At 36.0% G+C, this 24,043-nt stretch overlaps 1 protein-coding gene across 1 annotated transcript; it reads right to left on the reverse strand.

The window, feature by feature from the left end:
* Positions 1-1,001: 1,001 nt before the first annotated feature.
* LOC132546729 (uncharacterized) lies at positions 1,002-23,272 on the reverse strand. Its single transcript, XM_060210446.1, has 18 exons — positions 23,142-23,272; positions 20,511-20,679; positions 19,923-20,097; positions 19,459-19,631; positions 18,605-18,677; positions 18,175-18,246; positions 17,292-17,441; positions 16,470-16,672; positions 15,961-16,185; positions 15,502-15,618; positions 14,218-14,369; positions 13,442-13,719; positions 12,897-13,099; positions 10,487-10,627; positions 8,103-8,232; positions 6,064-6,243; positions 5,716-5,812; positions 1,002-1,580 (listed from the first exon to the last, which is right to left on the reverse strand). Exons 1-18 carry the CDS (start codon positions 23,270-23,272, stop codon positions 1,466-1,468), a joined length of 2,784 nt encoding a protein of 927 aa, XP_060066429.1. The 3' UTR covers positions 1,002-1,465.
* Positions 23,273-24,043: the final 771 nt, after the last annotated feature.

Below are 24,043 nucleotides of genomic sequence, written 5' to 3' on the forward strand. Positions count from 1 at the left end.
TCTCTGTGTTAATTCTCTGTGCTAATTCTCTGTGTTAATTGTCTTAATTCTCTGTGTTAATTGTGTTAATTCTCTGTGCTAATTCTCTGTGTTGTGTTAATTCTCTGTGGTAGTTCTCTGTGTTAATTATCTGTGTTAATTGTGTTAATTCTCTGTGCTAATTCTCTGTGTTAATGGTGTTAATTCTCTGTGCTAATTCTCTGTGTTAATTGTGTTAATTCTCTGTGCTAATTCTCTGTGTTAATTGTCTTAATTCTCTGTGTTAATTCTCAGTGTTAATTGTGGTAATATTCTGTGTTAATTGTGTTAATTCTCTGTGCTAATTCTCTGTGTTAATTGTGTTAATTCTCTGTGGTAGTTCTCTGTGTTAATTGTGTTAATTCTCTGTGGTAATTCTCTGTGTTAATTGTGTTAATTCTCTGTGGTAGTTCTCTGTGTTAATTGTGTTAATTCTCTGTGCTAATTGTGTTAATTCTCTGTGGTAATTCTCTTTGTTAATTGTGTTAATTCCCTTTGTTAATCTGAATACTTGTCAATGATTTCAATCATTGCTCTGTAAATATATAGGGAACGCACATGTGCAATGTGTAATGATTATAGCCAGCAAGTTTTATTGGAATCAATTCAGTAATTTAGGAGGAATAGCCAGTACATCGTCACGTCTACAGACGGATGGACAGACAACCTCATTCCTCTCCTAGCTTCGTTATGGTGTTATAAAAACATCAATACATCCACTTATTATCATTTCGTGAATTGACAAATAAGAACCAAAAATAAAACGAGTGTTTTAGCTTTCTTCCCCGTTCGAGCACTGGCTATGTTTGTCTACATAATGAGAGTAGCCATCGACCAGGACATAAATCAACATGTGAAGTTACCTATAAATAATGTACACCAAACCCATCGTGATGTCATCATCATTTATCTGTAACAATATCAAACATGCAAGCATGAGATTAAATATTGCGATATAAATGATAAATAGTTTGAGATGATGCTTTTTAAAATGTTTTTAATCTATATAGGACAAAGTTTATCGTCTCTCTATAGAATGACAGTCTGACTTTTATCAGTGTCGAACCCAATCTGTCGCCCATTTATTGATAAACAGAAACAGTCTTGAGTGTCGTTGTCCTAAATTTTTTTCATAGTTTATACCACTTCCAGAATCTAATTCTTTAATAACTGATAATGCATACACATGTTTTCAAAGTGGATGTCTCCATTATGCCACTATGCTTTTGAATGTCATTTGATGCTACATGGACCCTCAGTTAAGTCACCACAATCCCAAATAGTTGTCACATGTACCCTTAGTGACGTCATGATTTTTTTCCGTGACGTCATAGCTCTTCTCCTTCGAACTGTTTGTCACATAGACTCTCAGCGATGTTATCAAATATCTACTACGCAGTTGATGCCCAATGAAATCTTAATGACGTCACTTTTACTAACAATGACGTCACCAAGCCTCTCCTTCAGAGCTGATATCACACAGACTTGTGGTGGCGTGGAGGGAGTGTTGTTGTATGTGTTTGAAGAGGCTCGCTACCAGTGCCGTCCAACCTGTTTGGTGACTGGAAGAGAATTAATACCTAAGATTATTGATAGACATCGGAATCATTCTGTAAATTCGTTATCACTACTATTTATGGGCGATCATGAAAATGGATTTCAGACAAAGTGAGTTAAAGATTTCAATGACGTTTTAACAAGAATAAAAGCCAATTGTGTAGATATACTTTTACTTAGAAATTTATGATTTATGAATTGTAACTTTGACCTATGTACAATACCAGAACTAAATCAAGTAGTCACACACAGCTAGGCGACATCTTCTGGAGAGCAACGTATTTATACTCGTCTAAAACACCCAAAGTCATCTTTTAATATCTCTTAATCTAATTTTCTAAAAATAATCAATAAGAAACATGAAATATCGTAGTGTGGCAAACATCAACCACTGAATGATTATGAGATTTATACACCTGATACCGACTAACCTAACAAAGCTTAACCATTATTTCTATAACTTCTCTGGGTTCTGACTTACCTAACAAAGCTTAACCACTATTTCCAAACCTTCTCTGAATACCGACTAACCTAACAATACTTAACCACTATTTCTATAACTTCTCTGGGTTCTGACTTACCTAACAATGCAATGCTTAACCACTATTTCCAAACCTTCTCTGAATACCGACTAACCTACCAATACTTAACCACTATTTCTATAACTTCTCTGGGTTCTGATTTACCTAACAAAGCTTAACCACTATTTCCAAACCTTCTCTGAATACCGACTAACCTACCAATACTTAACCACTATTTCTATACCTATTCTGGATGCTGACTTACCTAACAATACTTAACCACTATTTCTATAACTTCTCTGGGTTCTGATTTACCTAACAAAGCTTAACCACTATTTCCAAACCTTCTCTGAATACCGACTAACCTAACAATACTTAACCACTATTTCTATAACTTCTCTGGGTTCTGACTTACCTAACAATGCTTAACCACTATTTCTATAACTTCTCTGGATGCTGACTTACCTAACAAAGCTTAACCACTATTTCTATAACTTCTCTGGATGCTGACTTACCTAACAAAGCTTAACCACTAATTCTATACCTATTCTGGATGCTGACTTACCTAACAATGCTTAACCACTATTTCTATACCTACTCTGGATGCTGACTTACCTAACAAAGCTTAACCACTATTTCTATACCTACTCTGGATGCTGACTTACCTAACAAAGCTTAACCACTATTTCTATTACTTCTCTGGGTTCTGACTTACCTAACAATGCTTAACCACTATTTCTATACCTACTCTGGATGCTGACTTACCTAACAAAGCTTAACCACTATTTCTATACCTATTCTGGATGCTGACTTACCTAACAATGCTTAACCACTATTTCTATACCTACTCTGGATGCTGACTTACCTAACAATGCTTAACCACTATTTCTATACCTACTCTGGATGCTGACTTACCTAACAATGCTTAACCACTATTTCTATAACTTCTCTGGGTTCTGACTTACCTAACAATGCTTAACCACTATTTCTATAACTTCTCTGGATGCTGACTTACCTTACAAAGCTTAACCACTATTTCTATACCTATTCTGGATGCTGACTTACCTAACAATGCAATGCTTAACCACTATTTATATAACTTCTCTGGATTCTGACTTACCTAACAATGCAATGCTTAACCACTATTTCTATACCTACTCTGGATGCTGACTTACCTAACAAAGCTTAACCACTATTTCTATACCTACTCCGGATGCTGACTTACCTAACAAAGCTTAACCACTATTTCTATTACTTCTCTGGGTTCTGACTTACCTAACAAAGCTTAATTACTATTTCTATAACTTCTCTGGATTCTGACTTACCTAACAAAGCTTAACCACTATTTCTATACCTACTCTGGATGCTGACTTACCTAACAAAGCTTAACCACTATTTCTATACCTATTCTGGATGCTGACTTACCTAACAAAGCTTAACCACTATTTCTATACCTATTCTGGATGCTGACTTACCTAACAATGCTTAACCACTATTTCTATACCTACTCTGGATGCTGACTTACCTAACAAAGCTTAACCACTATTTCTATTACTTCTCTGGGTTCTGACTTACCTAACAAAGCTTAACCACTATTTCTATACCTATTCTGGATGCTGACTTACCTAACAATGCTTAACCACTATTTCTATACCTACTCTGGATGCTGACTTACCTAACAAAGCTTAACCACTATTTCTATACCTACTCCGGATGCTGACTTACCTAACAAAGCTTAACCACTATTTATATAACTTCTCTGGATTCTGACTTACCTAACAATGCAATGCTTAACCACTATTTATATAACTTCTCTGGATTCTGACTTACCTAACAATGCAATGCTTAACCACTATTTATATAACTTCTCTGGATTCTGACTTACCTAACAAAGCTTAACCACTATTTCTATACCTATTCTGGATGCTGACTTACCTAACAATGCTTAACCACTATTTCTATACCTACTCTGGATGCTGACTTACCTAACAAAGCTTAACCACTATTTCTATACCTTCCGGATGCTGACTTACCTAACAAAGCTTAACCACTATTTCTATTACTTCTCTGGGTTCTGACTTACCTAACAAAGCTTAATTACTATTTCTATAACTTCTCTGGATTCTGACTTACCTAACAAAGCTTAACCACTATTTCTATACCTACTCTGGATGCTGACTTACCTAACAAAGCTTAACCACTATTTCTATACCTATTCTGGATGCTGACTTACCTAACAAAGCTTAACCACTATTTCTATACCTATTCTGGATGCTGACTTACCTAACAAAGCTTAACCACTATTTCTATACCTATTCTGGATGCTGACTTACTTAACAATGCTTAACCACTATTTCTATACCTACTCTGGATGCTGACTTACCTAACAAAGCTTAACCACTATTTCTATACCTATTCTGGATGCTGACTTACCTAACAATGCTTAACCACTATTTCTATACCTACTCTGGATGCTGACTTACCTAACAAAGCTTAACCACTATTTCTATACCTACTCTGGATGCTGACTTACCTAACAAAGCTTAACCACTATTTCTATTACTTCTCTGGGTTCTGACTTACCTAACAATGCTTAACCACTATTTCTATACCTACTCTGGATGCTGACTTACCTAACAAAGCTTAACCACTATTTCTATACCTATTCTGGATGCTGACTTACCTAACAATGCTTAACCACTATTTCTATACCTACTCTGGATGCTGACTTACCTAACAAAGCTTAACCACTATTTCTATTACTTCTCTGGGTTCTGACTTACCTAACAATGCTTAACCACTATTTCTATACCTACTCTGGATGCTGACTTACCTTACAAAGCTTAACCACTATTTCTATACCTATTCTGGATGCTGACTTACCTAACAATGCTTAACCACTATTTCTATACCTACTCTGGATGCTGACTTACCTAACAATGCTTAACCACTATTTCTATACCTACTCTGGATGCTGACTTACCTAACAATGCTTAACCACTATTTCTATAACTTCTCTGGATTCTGACTTACCTAACAATGCAATGCTTAACCACTATTTATATAACTTCTCTGGATTCTGACTTACCTAACAATGCAATGCTTAACCACTATTTATATAACTTCTCTGGATTCTGACTTACCTAACAATGCTTAACCACTATTTCTATACCTACTCTGGATGCTGACTTACCTAACAAAGCTTAATCATTATTTCTATACCTACTCTGGATGCTGACTTACCTAACAAAGCTTAACCATTATTTATATAACTTCTCTGGGTATCAGCCTATCTTACAACGCCTCCTAAACTTCAAAATTTAGATTAACATCACTGACGTGTCCTAGAAGCACGAAACAGCTGTATCATGCAATTTAATTCATTGTTTGGCTCTGCTGTACCTAACTCTAAAATTGTATTAAATGATGTTATAAACGTGTTTGTCTTTTGTACAATCTTCTATAACAATTTTGTTGACTTACCTTACAAAGCCTAAGTATCATTTCTTAAACTGCCGAATCACCTACAAACTCTGACGCACCATTTCTATCACTTCTCCGTATACCCACTTTCCTTACAAACCTCAGGAGCTATTTCCTTCTGGTGATGCCGACTTACCTTGCCCCACAGCCTCTGCCAGTATCACCATGGAAATACTCGTAAAACAGCACCAGGTCCCGAAAGTGAGGGTCCGAGGCATACTTATCATCCTCTCCTGGATGGTATAAACCCATGTAAAACATATAATATAAGAATTAGTGATGTCTCCTGAGTATAAACTGTAAATTTAAGCAATAATCGGTAAGGTCCTTGCTGTACATGTTTTAAATTTAAAAAAAAAATGAAAACTGTTCTTTCTAGAAAGAATCGGGACAGATTAATAGAAATAACGGGCAAAGTTGCGGAGTTGTATAACTTGCTTATATAGTTTGCTAATGTGTCTACACACTGTAATATCAACATTACCATGACAAGGTCTTTTTCCGTTCTTGTCGGGTATAAACAGAGACACCAGTCTCTCACACAACTCCTTAGCCACATCGCGCAGGCGCAGAAAACGACCGGAACCAGTTGGACATTCCACCTTGAGACTGTCGCCGTAGTAGTAGTCGAACCGGCAGAGGTTTTCTATCAGCAGATAGTTCACTGGCAAGAAAACCACTTATATCACAGGGTACATCCTCATCAATAATATATATCAATAGTGTTCGACGACACACAAAGGTGATTTTATCATCAGTCTGATGGAACAGAAAAAAGACCAGATCAAAAATAACGGCACACTGCAAATACGTATTTGATACTACATCGTTCATTCATCTGGTAAAATACGAACAGAAAATTCCATAAAAACACAGATGAAAATCTTTGATTAAATTTCCACTTAGGAAATACACTTGGTAAATCATTACGAAGCAGAGAAATATGCCCATCCATCTCCCGTAATTCATTCAAAACAGGAAATAAACAGGTATCTGTAGAGAAGAACGCGAGCAGAATTTCCTGTAACTGGTGCTGATGTTTTCCATCACACCCACTACATTCTGTAGTTTCTCAAATTTAATAACCTTCCTCAGAAAACATCGTCAGGTCATAATTTAATTCAAGATACTCACATCATATTGAACCTCTCCAGTTATTGTTTGACGTGGTAGAATTTGCACGGGAATGAGGTTGGACCCCTTCGGATATTGATTACATTGAAAGATTTTACATAAGAAACACACTGGACACCTTCAGTTATCATTGAACATGTGATAAGATTGTACAAACGTCACACAAGAGAATAGCACTATTTAATGCAAATATAAATAAGATACAGTGGAGCCGAACAATGAATTAAACCGCGTCATACTTCTGCTTTCTCCTCCTGGGACACGTCAGCCATAAGAGTCTTGATTTGAAACCAAGAAGGCGACTGAGGAAAATCCAAAATGACTACAGGAAATGTCAAAAGCTAGAGAGAGATGTGCACAAGCCCCACAATGCAGCAAATTTTGTAAATATTACATCTTTGTCGATTTCAGAGGAACGTCTTGTACCTGTACACTTTCTGAACAGTGACACTTTTCGAATGAATATAAACTAGAAATGCATGTTACGGAAAACCTCGGAGACTACTAGCTAATTAGCAGTGTCTACTACCTGCAATCTTGAAGAGACACACAAATGAATATTACCTTTGAATAGATTGGACACCTTCAGTTTAACGTGCGAGAAATTACACTGCAACCACATTGGAGCCACACTGGAGCCATTCACTTACTATCAAGTGTGAGAGAAATTAAACTGTAACCACACCGTAACCACACTGTAACCACACTGTAACAACACCGTAACCAACTGGGACCACACTGGACCCATTCAGTTGCTATTAAGTGTGAGAGAAATTTAACTGAAACCACACTGTAACCACACCGTAACCAACTGGGACCACACTGGACCCATTCAGTTACTATTAAGTGTGAGAGAAATTATATGGGAACAACACTGGAACTACACTGGAACCTTTCAGTTACTTTAAACTTGAGATAAATTACACTGGAGCCGCACTACCAATTCAGTTACTATTGAATGTGCAAGGATTTTCACGGCAAAACACTGTTTAACCTGGGAGAATTTTCACGGGAACCACACTAGACACCTTCAGTTATTGTTTAAATTGTAAACAACTAACACGGGAACCACAGTAGACACCTTCAGCTATTGTTTAAATTGTAAACAACTAACACGGGAACCACACTAGACACCTTCAGCTATTGTTTAAAGGGGGGAGGGGGACTTACACCGGAACCACACTGGATACCTTCAGGTATTGATTAAAGGGGGGGGGGGACTTACACGGGAACCACAGTGGACACCTTCAGGTATTGATTAAAGGGGGGGGGGGGGGACTTACACGGGAACCACAGTGGACACCTTCAGGTATTGATTAAATGGGGAGGGAGACTTACACGGGGACCACAGTGGACACCTTCAGGTACTCATTAAGTCGGGGGACTTACATGGAAACCAGATCGGACCCCTCCAGTTACTGTTGCCTCCAAACATGTTCGTCTCAGATTCCCCGGGCTCATAACGCACGCCGTACGTCGCTCCATTAACGTCCATGTTAAATGGTTTATCCAGATGGCGCTACGGATATACATTAATTTCAATGAAGAGGTTTGATAACCAAGTTAAAACATCTCATGATGTTATATATGTATACAATTTATCATTTTATGCATTTTGTTTTTAATTTCCGAGAAAGAAGTTCCAAGAAACGAGCCTGTGACATATCATATGGCTAGATATTATTAAATGAAAAAATAGTAATAGGTATGTCGGTTAATAAATGTTCGTTCTTGTCATTACTATGGTTCCCCAACTGCGATGTGATGTAAATCAACTATATTATTGTTTCAGTCTTTAATCACTAGTTATATGGCTTGTTTACACTGTATTGATTTATTGATTTTAAACAAAATACTGTAATCAACTTCAACAGAGAGAAATACTATTAAAAAATACTTTACACAGTAATCGTTCCAGTATCTGTGTTACCTGGAGGCAGGTAGGAATGACATTTCTAATCAATGGAGACATGTGGGAATGTTATTTTAAACATAGTTAAACGGCTATACTTATGCCCGCTGCTCGTTTCAGGTAACCTAGCAATACTTTAGGTGAGGCACGTTAACGATAATATTAAGTGATAGACCTTAACTGCACAGATTTAAAATAGAACACAACCGTAAGTGGATTAGATTGTTTCGGGCCGTGTTCATTACCTGACATAAACCATAACATCCGGCTATAATTGGCGTTTTACTATCATAGCGACAACTCCCTTATCAACACTACAACGAACGAGCGGTGTTCATCTCTCTACTTCTTTTCAAATATATTAACATTTCAAAATTACATATTTAAAGGTATTCAAAATGCCTTGCTAAAGTTCAAAATGCAATTGTGCTAGGAATCACTTTCTGATTATAAAATATTTTTATTACTAGCCTCAAAGTTTGTAGGATTGTGCATATTTTTCTAGTGTTCGTATCAACAGGACAATTTTATGTGCAATTGAATGAATTTCAGTGTATGTACGTCTTCACCAAGGGTTTAACACGGACAGTATGTAAGCTTTAGATACCAGTGTGGGGTTGCCAAGGATGAGAGGATAAATACAAATTAATATGTAGGCTTCGGGTAGCCTTTCTCTGGTGTAAGATAACTAATGGTAAAATATGGCCATTTATAAACTTTGGATAAATGTTTTTCTTGTGCGATATAAACACAGATATAGGATCTTAAGAGAGTTTTCACTTAACAGGATATTTCATCAAACAAATACCCTACAAATGCTTGGTTTGTCGAGCCTTGCCGAGCAAAAACTGTAACACAAAATCGAGTTTCATACGAAATGAAAACAAATTTAAGATGCTTTTTATCTCATCACTCGGAAAGGATACATTTTGGCAAGTTTTAAGGTCAAAATGTAGATGAGAGAGTCAGACAGATGTACGCAAATTTCAATAAATTACGTAACGTCATTGTCCATATGATGAAAACACTATCGATTTCTGACTAGCACAGAAAAAAAACTGCTTAGGGCATATCATGCTATTGACATATACAAAAATATTACATGTAAGAATTTGCTAGTTAAAAGGCAGTCTAAACTATTATGTAGGCATCGGAAAACTTTTCTCTTTTGTAAAGGTACCACCAGTAAAATATATTTTACATGACACTGGGTATAAGTTGTTTATAAGTTGTGTGTGATTATCACATGTAAATGAATAATTATAATCAAGTTTATTTCCTTCGTAACCATCAAAACAGGAACCCATTATAGACTGTAAATTATCTTTTTATTTCAGTTAAGACTTTCTTTATCAAGTCTGCTTTTCCAACAAATAGCATTACTACAAGATCTATCTTACATTTCTTGCCGCAACATCTTTAGCAGGAAATTTCTACACAAACATATAGTTTGTGTGAATTAAAACATAATAAAGCGAATTTGGTTTCACAACTAAAGTTACTTTCTTGGCACATTATATGAAACAAATAATAACTACCAATTTCATAGTTGATTTATAGTTTTGTTGCGAACACAGTCTTTCGTTTGACACAATTTACAAAGCAACATCAAAGAGCATCTGTTATAACCAATGTGAGATCCTTATAGCCAGATGTATTTCGTTCTCCGTTCCTTTTCATTTTTATCGATTTCTTTCTAACGCTTTGTATTTGTTTCGTTTTATCAAATTTCAGTTTTTTTCTGTTTTATTTCATTTTCATTAGATTGCTTTATAAATGTTTGCTTATAGTGTGTTGTAATACTCTTTAATTATGTATCTGATATTTTCTATTTTATGAACTTTAGATATATATTCATTACCTTTGACAATGACCGTATACCGTAGGGGGACAGAAACTCCTCCTCGTTCAGTAGGTGTGCTAAAACTCGAACTAGCTGCTCTTTCTTAACTATCGCTAAAAGTATCGCTTCTTCTCGTCCCTCTTGACAGAAGAATGAGATCTGCAAAAATATGTTCCTTTCATTACTTCAATCCAAATCAAAAATGTTTCTGTGTTCTTTCTGTAAAATAAACCTAAAACGAAAGTAATGCTTTTTCGTTACATCTTCTCGACATGCAGCTTCGCATCTTTTAGGAATTTTTGTCAGTTTCGTATGCCATGATTTATCAAAATATATGAGAATATTTTTTTCTGATAGAGATGAAATATAGCTTTGTGATGCTTCAGCTACATAGAATCTTGTGTATACTTTCCATTACATTTATGTATGTGTCAGTGTTTGCAGCAGATATTCTACATACTATTTCTTTAATGCCAGCATATCAAACAGATTTACGGGTAGGAGATACCCGGGAATTCCATAGGTGACAACGTATTGACACCGCCACCTTGATAGCGTAGTCTTAAACATTTTGATTTAAATGTATGAAGCAAACTGACATCATGTATCTATCCGTTCGCGTTAACAGTGTGACCTTCAAATAGTATCACTAACCTTGCCTCATATTGTTTACACACTTTTGTCGTGTTAATGCCTCGAAGGAGATTACAAGCGATTTAGGGGAAATCGTGAATAAGATCGAATCTCTGGTTGATAATATATTTGTTGAGATCAAAGGTAGCATGTCCAGACCATTGGTATATCTTAAGAAAGGAATTGTGTCCCTTTCGTAGCCGGATAGCAAGCAATTTCCCTTTTCCCGCTGATTTTCAAGAAATCAACAAGACCAAGAGGTCGCCATTCCTTAACGGTGATCTGAATCTTAAGACCTATAAATAGCTGTCAGATCAGTTATAATAATGGGAACAGTTTTTAAATTAGTACAACCGATTTGAACATTCTAGTCTTTAATGTAGCAAAACAACACTGTACATTTCAGATTCCAACATTCCCACAACAATGTTGCTGAACGACGCCAGTAGAACTGGAGGAGAGACTGAAAATGCATTCGTAAGGGTTTTGAACAGACCCAAAAATTTAAGCCATTTGGTCAGAACTACGTCAGGATCATCTCAGGCAAGTTTGAGCTGAATCTCAAGGATAGAACCAGAGCAGAAACGTTAACTGGTGTTGTTCCAGAAAAACCATGATTGCAAAAAAATAAGTTACAAAATTTCCACTGTGGCTGCTGTTACAGCCTGTTGACGGCCGAACAATCTGTCAACACTATCTAAACCAATTTTCAACGAAACTTGAGAAGAGTTTAAGAATGCATTTTTCTAGATGGTTGCCATGGAGAACTAGTTGGATTTTTGACCGACCGAACAATTACAAATTACAGTTAGTTAGGACTATATCAGGTACTTTTCAAGCAAGGTTATATATTTAAATCAAGTTTAGATCAGATGATTATTGCAAGACAAATTATAATTGAACAATCATATGACAAAATCATAACCGTAGCTAGGTTTCAACGAGGTCGAAATATAGCAACATGTTGTTGACCTCCAACTCAATGCTATCAGTGACACTTAAGAAGTTCAGGATGTGTTTTTTTTTTTTTTTTTGTTTTTTTTTAAAGGTTGAGTATTTGTATTATTGAGTTGGACATACCCGAAAGATAACAACACATTGTCAAGGTCAGCTGAGGATAATTTCCGAGAAGTTTTATCTGAATTCCTGGATGGAACAGGTGGACTTGAGAAGATAAAAAAGGCACTTCTTTGCAGTTAACCTTACAGCTTCAAAACTATATATAGGATAAGCATGATGACTTCAATTTCGCTTTACGAATGTTATATTTTATTCATTGTTTGGGTCTACGGCTTTACTGTATCTAAATTTATATTAAAAGGTACTATTCACGGGTGTCTTTTGTACAATCTGATACATACTACATACATACTACTGTAATATGATATCAACATCACTGTTTTCACGTGAATAACACCTCTTAATGCAAAAGGGTTAGACACAATAGAGCAAGATATTGAAGTAAACTTATCATAGAAACATTAGAGGCGACTGAGGAAAATCCAAAGAAATCGAACGAAATGTAAACAAGTTAAAGTTGATTCAACATTCTTGGGATTATTTCAATCATCGCGATTTCCACGCAAGATGACAACTGATATGTTACCTCACAACCCTGGTTTCGAGAGATGAAAGATGGGGATCATGGAGTATGACGATGCCCGTTAGTATGCATGGTGGATTTCTATCTAAACTCAATATAGATGAAACGGGTGCTAAATCTTAATAAAGGGAAATGACAATCACATTCTTTACAACACAATACAAATAAAACGAACACAAGTCCAGTACTCACACGTTTAGTAAGATCCTTCCTGTGCTTGAGAAACCATTTGGTTCGCTTGTAGAAGTGCGTGTGCATCTTTATATCCGAGAACTTCAACACCAAAGTTGAGAAAAGGGGGACAACTCCAACTACGGACATGATCTTTAAAGGATAAGTTGTCTTATTGTGTTTTACGTGATCGTAGTAAAAACCATCTTCTTCATTCCACAGACCTGTAATACATTGTGATGGCGTCAGCACAAAACTTCCCAGAGGTACTAGACATACTACGCGAAACTGAAACCTTGGAAAGAACATTCGTTGTTCTGAAGGAATTTTGCCTATTTTACTACTTACAATATTAAATGATATGCATGTTTTGTATCTTCAAGGAAAAGAAATATATTGAATATACTGTCTGTCGTCCATTATTTATGTTCGATCTAAATGGTCGATGGCATCATTATCCATTCGCAGACACATAAATATCCACTGAGTATCTGAAAATGATCATGTTGTAAGACAATCAAATTTATCGAACAAGTATTGCTCCAAGAGAAACTGATAATAAATACCCATGGTTCCTTTTTCGTTTATGGCATCTATGATGGCTACGAAGTGCTCGAAGAACTTGCTGGCCATGTCCTCGTATGTAGGATCACGTTTTGCTAAGATTAGACTAATCTCCAGCATAATGGAACAGAAAAACGACATCCAGGCTGTACCGTCTGCTTGAACAAGACGGCCACCCGTCGGGAAGGGTTTAGACCGGTCAAATATTCCAATATTATCTAAACCCAAAAATCCACCGGAGAAAATGTTCTTACCGGCCGGATCCTTCCTGTTTACCCACCTGTAAAGATTTGCCGAAAATTTACGACTGCTTGATTTCAGGACCGACATTTAAATTCATTGGATTATGATTTCATACAATTCAAATGCATATAGCCAACTTTTAAACTAATTCAAAGACGATATAAAATCCGAGTTAACAAATTCTCTTATATTTTGCCGTTAAGGGATACAATGATGGGTTAAAAATCCAAAGAAGTGAATGACGTTGTTGTGTATACAATTGAACCACCGATTGTGTTATGTCGATGTATTTAGTTTGAGGGAACAGAGCTAATTTCCAAAATTGAAATAAGATTAATGTGTCAACAGACATAGGCACAGGAAATCTATTACATTGGAACATAAGGTTTATTTCAGGACGCAGTTGTGCAAACATTAGCTATAAAACGTAGCAATTGAAAAACCTATTTTATTGTACTTATTCATTAACAAATTTACACTGCTTTATTGCCGGCAAAACTCAGATTCGAAAAGAAATTGAAGTAGATAAACGCACCATGTGAAGTTGAGGACTAGTTTGTGGAAACACCTGGCAAGGAATACCAGATCTCTCTTGCCTTTAGTACCAGATGCTTTGTATATTTTCAGAGCTGCATAGGCATGCACTGGAGGGTTGACATCTTCAAAGCAGAACTCATAGGCTGGAATCTGTATATAATTATCTGGTAATTAGTAATTGATGGCTGACACATAGAGATATCTTATAAAGCACAGATCAACATAATGTTTAGTTTATCTGTCCCTTAAACAACTTTATCTAATAAAGCACAGATCATCATAATTTTTAGTTTATCTGTCCCTTAAACAACTTTATCTAATAAAGCACAGATCAACATAATATTTAGTTTATCTGTCCCTTAAACAACTTTATCTAATAAAGCACAGATCAACATAATTTTTAGTTTATCTGTCCCTTAAACAACTTTATCTAATGAAGCACAGATCAACATAATATTTAGTTTATCTGTCCCTTAAACAACTTTATCTAATAAAGCACAGATCAACATAATTTTTAGTTTATCTGTCCCTTAAACAACTTTATCTAATAAAGCACAGATCAACATAATTTTTAGTTTATCTGTCCCTTAAACAACTTTATCTAATAAAGCACAGATCAACATAATATTTAGTTTATCTATCCCTTAAACAACTTTATCTAATAAAGCACAGATCAGCATAATATTTAGTTTATCTGTCCCTTAAACAACTTTATCTAATAAAGCACAGATCAACATAATTTTTAGTTTATCTGTCCCTTAAACAACTTTACCTAATAAAGCACAGATCAACATAATTTTTAGTTTATCTGTCCCTTAAACAACTTTATCTAATAAAGCACAGATCAACATAATATTTAGTTTATCTATCCCTTAAACAACTTTATCTAATAAAGCACAGATCAACATGATTTTTAGTTTATCTGTCCCTTAAACAACTTTATCTAATAAAGCACAGATCAACATAATATTTAGTTTATCTATCCCTTAAACAACTTTATCTAATAAAGCACAGATCAACATAATATTTAGTTTATCTGTCCCTTAAACAACTTTATCTAATGAAGCATAGATCAACATAATATTTAGTTTATCTGTCCCTTAAACAACTTTATCTAATAAAGCACAGATCAACATAATTTTTAGTTTATCTATCCCTTAAACAACTTTAACCATATTTTTTTCCATGATTACTCGTAATGTTTTACAACATAGATTGTAGTCCGAGTGATGAATAATAGAACGGCGTTGTCATCAATATATCTTTGAATGCCTTAACAAACCTGACCGTTAGGATGCATATACCATTCCCTCAAAAGCAGCAAGATTTGTTCCTTGGCGAAATGGATGTCAATATTGGCCATGGGGATCATGTGGAAGGCGAGGTCCCACGAGGCATACTAGAAATACCATATATAAGAAAAGTGATACATATAATCTGTACTTTGTATAACCCACTTCCTGAATACTTATTGGAAGTTTCTGTGTGTTATACAATGGATTTATCCATTTGTTAATGATATGGTTCGGTTTTAGTAAATGTAATTAACGTATAAACAATGTATAACTATATCCCTTCTATCTAGTCAGAAACATTTAAAACAACACCGGTATCGTATAAGATAAAGGGTATCCACAAAAACTTCAAAACTTTCTACTGCCATTTTTATCACATAAAATAAGATTTGTGTGTCGATTATGATCATAGACGACCTTACCAGTAGTTGATGGTGTGAACTTACCCATGGGTACTCCCATTTATCCGGCATAGAAATGACATCTCGATTAAACAAATGTTTCCAATCAGAGTTGCGGCCCTTTTCTCTTCTAGTTGGAGGCCGTGGCTGTGTTCTGTCTCCCGTCAGCCAAGTTTTAATGATATAGTAATAGAATTGTTTGCTCCACAATAGACCGCCATAGGCCTGTCTCACAATATCTTTATCGGTCGGGCGTCTGTTAGGAATCACCTGTATATCATTTAATAATACCGATTCAAGACTGACATATCCGACAATATCTAGACAAAAATATCATTCCTCTGGGTGAATTATACACACTATGACTCGCACAAGAGGGAAAACCATTCCGATTCATCAAATTCTAAGTTTATCCTCAATGTTAAAATGGAATCTTATTAATAAACATCATTTATCCACAACATCATATTGACATGACTATGAAGAGATACAATACTTTTTTTCTTAAAATCGTTGGATTTGACAGTGAGTTATAGACAGTTGAGCCTGTATACCTGATTATAAAATGCATCAGCTTCCATTCGTCTTTGCTTAAACATAGAATCAAATTCATTGGGTGAAAAACAACGCAATGGGGCCTCGCTTTCTAAATACAGCCTCACTCTGATGACGAACTCCTCCCCCTCCGCAAGGTGGAGCTTATAATGCGCTGCACATTTTGTTCCTTCTTTGGCCGGATTCACTCTCTCTGTTTGACCTGGGTTGTAAAAATAAACGAATATATCTCGCTTTGGTACATATTTCTTCCATTGCCTGCAAATACAGCCATCTCAATTATTTCACTATGGTATAGATGAACGCTGATTATAGTATGCATTTAAGGTTCCACTGCACCTGTATTAGAACAATGCTGTAAGTGGTGTTTGCCAAAGTTTTGTATGTGTTGATTTGTCATCAGTATCAAGGATGGAATAAAATCGTGGAAAATCGGATACTGTAAAATAATTTATATTCGCGTGAATTTTATTTTCATTGAGGTTATTTTTAATCGATGAATTTATCTGTCCACGAACTCTAGAAATTATTTTATTTAAAAAAAAGGCTACTGTGCTATAATTATTCATGAAATCAGGTCTCCACAAAAAAATCAATAAAAATTAAAAGAAAAAAAAAACATTTAAAAAAAAAAGAAAGAAAGAAAGAAAAGGAAATTGAGCTCCACGAAAATATCTTGAAGTACCCAGAAAATGAAATTTAAAAAAGAGAACGGGAGAAGAGTCGGGTGAATGGTTTCCATGCAAAGTAAATCCTTTTTTTGCTAACAAGTTAATAACAAACAAGCAAACATTTTACAGTAACAACTTGCTGAAACCTACCGTTAATGACGTAGTAATGGAATGCGTCCTTGACATAGTCAGTTGTGTTACCACACCCGAACAAGCGCTCCAAGTTCGAATCATTTTCGGTAAACAACAACTCGGGACAGTGACCCTGCTGATCCACGTCTACTTCAAAGTAAAAAACTCCTGTTGTAAAGAAAAGATATTTTGTACAAGTCTAAGAAACATATAAAGGAGGACGTGAAAGAGGGACTGGGTGTGCATTACAGAAAATAGAAAATAATTTGACAATAAATACATCTGCTTGTTGTGTAAGGCTGGATCATGTATATACCTGTTTGGTATATCTGTTTACAATTTCATCTCAGAATATTGTATTGCACACGTTACTATGAAGTACAAATGGAATGGCAAGAGGCATAACCTAAACAAGCCCTCTACGTAATTCTGATAGTACAAAGCATACAAACCAGATAACAATTCAGTAGTTTTGTTTATATACGATTTGTCCTGCTAATACGGACAGTTTTACTTTAGACATGTTAATCTAATTTGTCAATATGACTACTTTTCACATGCATGCTAGAGGCGCCACTTTTTGCTGTATTTTAAATTTGTTCATTTCAATATTATAACAGTTCTAGTGTGACTGTAGATTTGAACATTGTGCTATCCTGACGATTGTTTTACTTTGTAAAGTTTCATATTTTGCCGTGCTACTGCCGATACTTTTAATTCACAAATCTGTTAATATCACTAGCTGGTTAGACTTATCATTTGGAAGGTATACTCAAATGTCATATTACTTAAATATTAGATAAAATTAACAAGAAATATGTTGTATCAATGAACCAGCTGTCGATTTTTCAATCTCTGTAATTTACATAATACCGATGTTAAGATTTGTTTCACCTCTTACCAGGGGTTACTTCAGACAAAAGATCCGTTATACTTCTGCTCCTTCCAGCCAAGGGTTTACTTCTCGGAATCCCTTCGAAAACATAACAATGACCAGCGCAAAATGAATTCATCAGCATCGTAGAGAGTTGAATTTTTTCTAATAAATCTCAACCTTTAAAGTTTAATTATTAATAAGCATATCAAAATTCTAATATACTGCAGTATTATGAATCATCATATTGTAAAACAATACTGACGTGTTATGACTGTAATTAATTACAATGATTGATGATGAATTAGGAGACATTTGTACGGAAGCCGTTTAGTGACATCTGTTTTATTACCTAAAACAGCAGACAAAGACGCAGGATACTAGTATTTGGTTCTTTGTTATTCTATACAGCATCGTACTATTATGGTGAGCTAAAAAGTTCTCAACATCGACTTACCCAACGTTGGATGTCGACAAACAACTTTTCTCTCTGCTTCCTGAGACATGCTGGGTTTAGGTTCTTCATAACACTTTAACATATAAATTTATACTCGCGTCAGTTTATTTTGAATGCAAATTTGAATGGTTTATTCCATAACATAATACATTCGATGTCAGTATAGTACGTGAGTGCATATAGGACACTATAAATGTTTTTCGTTCTGTCCGTACTAAATAACAAAACAACTTATATCTGCCTGGGCAGAATAATGAGAATTTGGCCATCAGCCTTCTGGCATCCGGGGGTTACGTTAAGGTGAACAGTTATGTAACCGCGTGTAGCAGATTATCATCAAAGTTTATGCTAAATTCTTACGATATAATTTATAGTAATTTTGTCCGGGTTAATTATGAATTTTTCCGAGCAGATTTTTTTTTTCTTGTGCACGGGCAGAATAGAAATAGTTTTATTATGTTCCATAAATTCACATAAAAACACGGGCAAAATAAGAACAAAAGAAAGATTTACACAGAGACTCCTGAAAAAGTGCATTGAGAATAAAACCAAGCGATCCAGAAGAATAAGCATTTGTTCCTTCATGGACGGCACCCACCATGTAAATCATGAGCAATCCAATTAAGTAATATCATGTTCTCAAATGACAGCAAGGTATACAACAACGGAACTAACAGGGAAGCCAAAGTTAATATTAAATTACTTAACTAAAATAGATTATCGACTTTTAAACAATTATTCATCATGGTAGTTTCGAAGTGATATCATTATTGTCGAGATTTATATAACAAAGTATTTAAAAGCCATCGCATTCTAACTCTTCACGTTGGAACATTCGTAAAATTGATTCTTACGTAGCAATCTTCACCCCAAGACCACACGTTCCGGAACCATAGCGTGGGTAGCACGTGCACTGTGGCGGGAGTAGTACCTCTATTAGTGATGACGTAACGTCCGAGTATGTTGTTTGGGCTGGCTTTGCAGTATTCGGCAAATACGTCAAAGTATTCGTCGTTGTCAAACACACCTATTTGTTTATATAAAAACAAATGGTGATTGAATGGAAGGAGTACCTGTTTACAGGGGCTGTATGATTTCATCTTACAAAGTTTGACCATAAAAACCAGCTTTCGCTGACTTTTAACTTCTTTTTTCAAAACTTATAGTTCCATTGGGCATACATTAAGAAAGTGCTTAGTACAATAAATACTTTGAAAGAATCTTGCTCGACAGTTAACAGGTTCTTGACGTCTTCTGATTTCGCCAGTTGTCTTTTTTCTTGACAGAAATGTTCTTTAGGTTATAATGTTCTACTAACCAGTATTTAAAATTTCCAGTTCTGGTTCCCCAACCGACCTCTCTTTATTGCCTTCTACAAGCTGTGTATAGGGATACGAGGCATGTGGGTACTTGTAGAGAGCGGACATGTAAGAGTGGGTCGGGGTATTATCTAGGTAGTAATACAATTCCTTCACATCCTCCCCATGGTTACCCTGGAAACGAAACCTCATGTACATTGTTTTATTTCATCACAATTAACACTTATTTTGTTAACATTCTTTTAAAAGAAGATATCATAAATGAAATTAACCCGTCATGTCATTTTGTAAAGGTTATAATGACACTATCTGGTGCCTGTAGTATATGAGTTATATCTAAGCTCTTTTTGCGGCTGAAATAACAGAAGTTCACACTTTAACAATAATAAGACCAATTAGTTAGTACCCAAAACCCGTCAAGTCAAACAGCCGTCCTTTGGAAGGAGAGTGCCCTAGATGTTTCGCAGAAGTAGACACAATTCTTCTACATATGCAAACACACTTTCCACAACGCTCATCAAACCAAACAGACACCGTTTAAATATTGCACAATATGCGGTCTATAAGGTCTGGCCAGACAGACTTACCTCATGTCCCGTCAAGCCAAACAGGCGTTCTTTAAGGATCGTGTCCTTGGTGTTCCATAGTGCCAGAGAGAGGCAGAGGCGACATTTCCTGTCACAAATCCCCAGTAGTCCGTCCTCGCCCCACCGGTATGCACGTGATCTCGCATGGTCATGAGGGAAATGGTTCCAACTTATAAGTGAGAAAAAATATAAATAAATAAATAAATAAATAAACCGTGGCATGAAGCAGATACATTCCCACATTCAATACGCCCACGTGCTCAAGATCATTAGATATGATGTTCACTCTAATGTTATCACGACATTTATTATCCTAGGGCCGCGTTTTAACAGAAGCATTCATATATACAGTGCAGCGTTTCTCGGCGATTCTTGTTAATTTAACATGCACGCGACTTATCTTTGATACAATCTAGATTACACGACAGTAAGATCCTGTCTGATGTTATGTAATATCATGTTAATGTTATTTCCGTTCAGAAGTTGTAGATTTATATTTACGAAGGAATGTATAGATGATTACCACACATCAAAAACAATAACGTGTAGAATAGTGGATAGTCCACATCCTGTTGTTATTAATACGTCATCTGGCCTTGTTTTAGAGAACATTCCCTATCATGATCTAGGCGTATTAACAACGGAGAGACACTTCGCCAGATCGTATCTCTGCACCAAAGTGTTGTAATAACCTTCTGTAGAGAAAGCAATTTCTTAAAGATTCTATATCAACCAATGGTATTGCTGACTAAAGAACAATGGCTCAACGCGATATTTTTTTCCAATCAAAATGGGGCATGGTCAAATTGTCACTTAGATAAGGAGTATATAGAATGTGACTTGAGTCGCCAGAGTTGGTAGAAATAAAGTGAAGTTTGTGATATTGTGTTTAAAATGTCTTACCTTAGCTTAACGTATCAAGACTGATACATGAAAACGTGTTGGTTGCAGTATTAGCTATAGCTGTGGGCTAGTGAAAAAAAGGCGGGAAATGCTAGCAAAGTCGGACCTAAGAGTGACAAAAGCATCTGTTTGTGTGTTTATACTGTTTTGTTGACCGACATTGAGAATACTCTTGTGGATTATATGATAGCATCAGCTTTTGTTCTGTAGTTTCAAATACCACAAGAAATCATATTTTGATTATAAATCCCGGAATATTTTAGAACGTTTCGAGGTTGGCAACAAATTTAGAATTAAAAACTTAGATTTTCAGGATCTATTCTCACACGCCTGATGTCGAAATGCGTGAAATGTGAATTTCTCTGTTTGATGCAACCATTTTCACTGTAAGATAACTGTAAGATTTAGCAGTTTAGCAAAACAAAGCGAAAACAATTTCAACGTATATTTTCCAACCCGACCGTAGCCGTTGCATTTCCGAACCACTGCTGTGAGTTTGAACTGAAGCAGTGTGGAATCCTGTGGAAATGAATCAGAAAATATTTACTGACTTGCAGAATAAGCAGAGAAAAGATCAGGTGTATCACAGGTAATGTAACAATTACTAACATTTAGCTGTACCGCTAACTCACTCACCCTCTCCCTCACAATATCTCTCTTGTTTTCATATGTGTTAAATGTCAGGGGCGTAGCTTCCATAGAAAGAAAAAGCCCGGGCTTACACATAAAAAAATCCGTGCATAGAGAATGTCGGACAAAATTACAAAACTAAGGTTGAAAATAAATACCAGGGGTTGAAGTTTGTTGTTAAATAAATTAAAAAACTGTCTCAGCAAACGATTCAAAACACCTTTGAAATCATGAAATTCAGACCCCTCGCCTGGGCTTATACATTTCTGCTGGGCTTGCTACGCCCCTGAATGTTCTTCTGGTTAAATAGTGGTACGTATTGTGGCCGATTTCGGCGGAGTACTTTTTGTCACACCGTCGTATCAGCCACCAAAGGTGTAGTTGTACATTTTATTCTCTCTCAAGTTTACACATATTGGTTCAGTGTTAAAGCTATTCATCAGGGTTTTTTTCGTTGACAGATGGTCTTTCCGAACACTTGTACAAGCTGTTGGAGCGCTAAGGACAAATCCGCACAATACGTATCTCATGTGTCTATACAGTTTTCACGAAGATCCATACAGAACAACAGTGGATATGATGTCGGCACGGTATACTGTACATTATGTTTGCTTGTCTGCAGAATGCATGCTATGTAAGAAACATGCTAATAAATGTCTAAAAAAAGTACTACAATTAATGGGCATGTCACTTACGTTAGGTCGCTACACATATACCATTGCCATACGCGACGTCAGCCGAGAGATTTTGGTCTAAAAAAGGGGGTTATAATCCTTTAAACTTTGATTTGAAAATAAGACATGCGTGACTTGGTAGATCAATATATATGATTTTTTTAATGAAATTCTATAAAACTTTTGAAAATTGATAATAAATCATTATCTATAATCGATTATGAATGATTCAATAGACCTTACAAGACATTGTTCATAAAGGTAAACACGGCTTGCTGGTAAGGAGGTTACCGCATACAAAAAAACATCATTTATCTGTCTGTGTGTCACAGTCATTATGTAAACCATGCCATGTTACTATACACAGCTAAGTAATGTCGAGGTGATCTGGTTCCCTGGGAGGTCAGTCCCCATTACTACTTACCAATTTCCATCAGACGAGTAATCCTCCCGGACCGTCCCCCACTGTCGCTCAGACAGGAACGGCCCCCATCGTTTCCAGTCTTTATTTCTTAGTTTGTCTTCGTTCAGACGATCCTTCTCCGCAGAGCCCATGCTATATAGGCAATGTGGTTAACTGATTACGCTACATACACTATTTATACTTTTCACGCGAGCTGCAGACGCCGAAATAGATACTTGTTAACCGACTTACCAGACTTGCTCAAGTCCTATCGTCATTATACGAATCGTTATCGATTTTATGGGAAAAAAATCAAGAGAAAGTGGGGATAAAAAATGTGTTTCTAGATCAATTTATTCAATATATTTTGTTTCTCGTCCAAACAAATCACTTTGATCGCTCACAATCACAAGCATTTAACGACAGATAGAGTTGGGGTCTGACAAACGTAAAGGAGGGGTAAATACTTTGTATAGTTTAGAAGTAATAAATATGTTTGTATATACTGCGTAAGTATAGAAGTGACGAGAGAATGTTGATAGTGGGCGTAGTTTAGGAATAACGGGGTAGTGTTTATAGTGGGTGTAGTTTAGGAATAACAGGAGGGTGTTTATAGAGGGTGCAGTTTAGGAATAACGGGAGGGTGTTTATGGTGGGTGTAGTTTAGGAATAACGGGAGGGTGTTTATAGTGGGTGTAGTTTAGGAATAACGGGAGGGTGTTTATAGTGGGTGTAGTTTAGGAATAACGGGAGGGTGTTTATAGTGGGTGTAGTTTAGGAATAACGGGAGGGTGTTTATAGAGGGTGTAGTTTAGGAGTAACGGGGGGGGGGTGTTTATAGTGGGTGTAGTTTATGAATAACGCGAGGTTGTTTATAGTGGGTGTAGTTTAGGAATAACGGGGTAGTGTTTATAGTGGGTGTA

Source organism: Ylistrum balloti, unplaced genomic scaffold (genome assembly GCF_031769215.1).
Source record: "Ylistrum balloti isolate Yb309-2 unplaced genomic scaffold, AGI_CSIRO_Ybal_v1 Utg369910, whole genome shotgun sequence".
NCBI classification, from domain to species: Eukaryota; Metazoa; Mollusca; class Bivalvia; order Pectinida; family Pectinidae; genus Ylistrum; species Ylistrum balloti.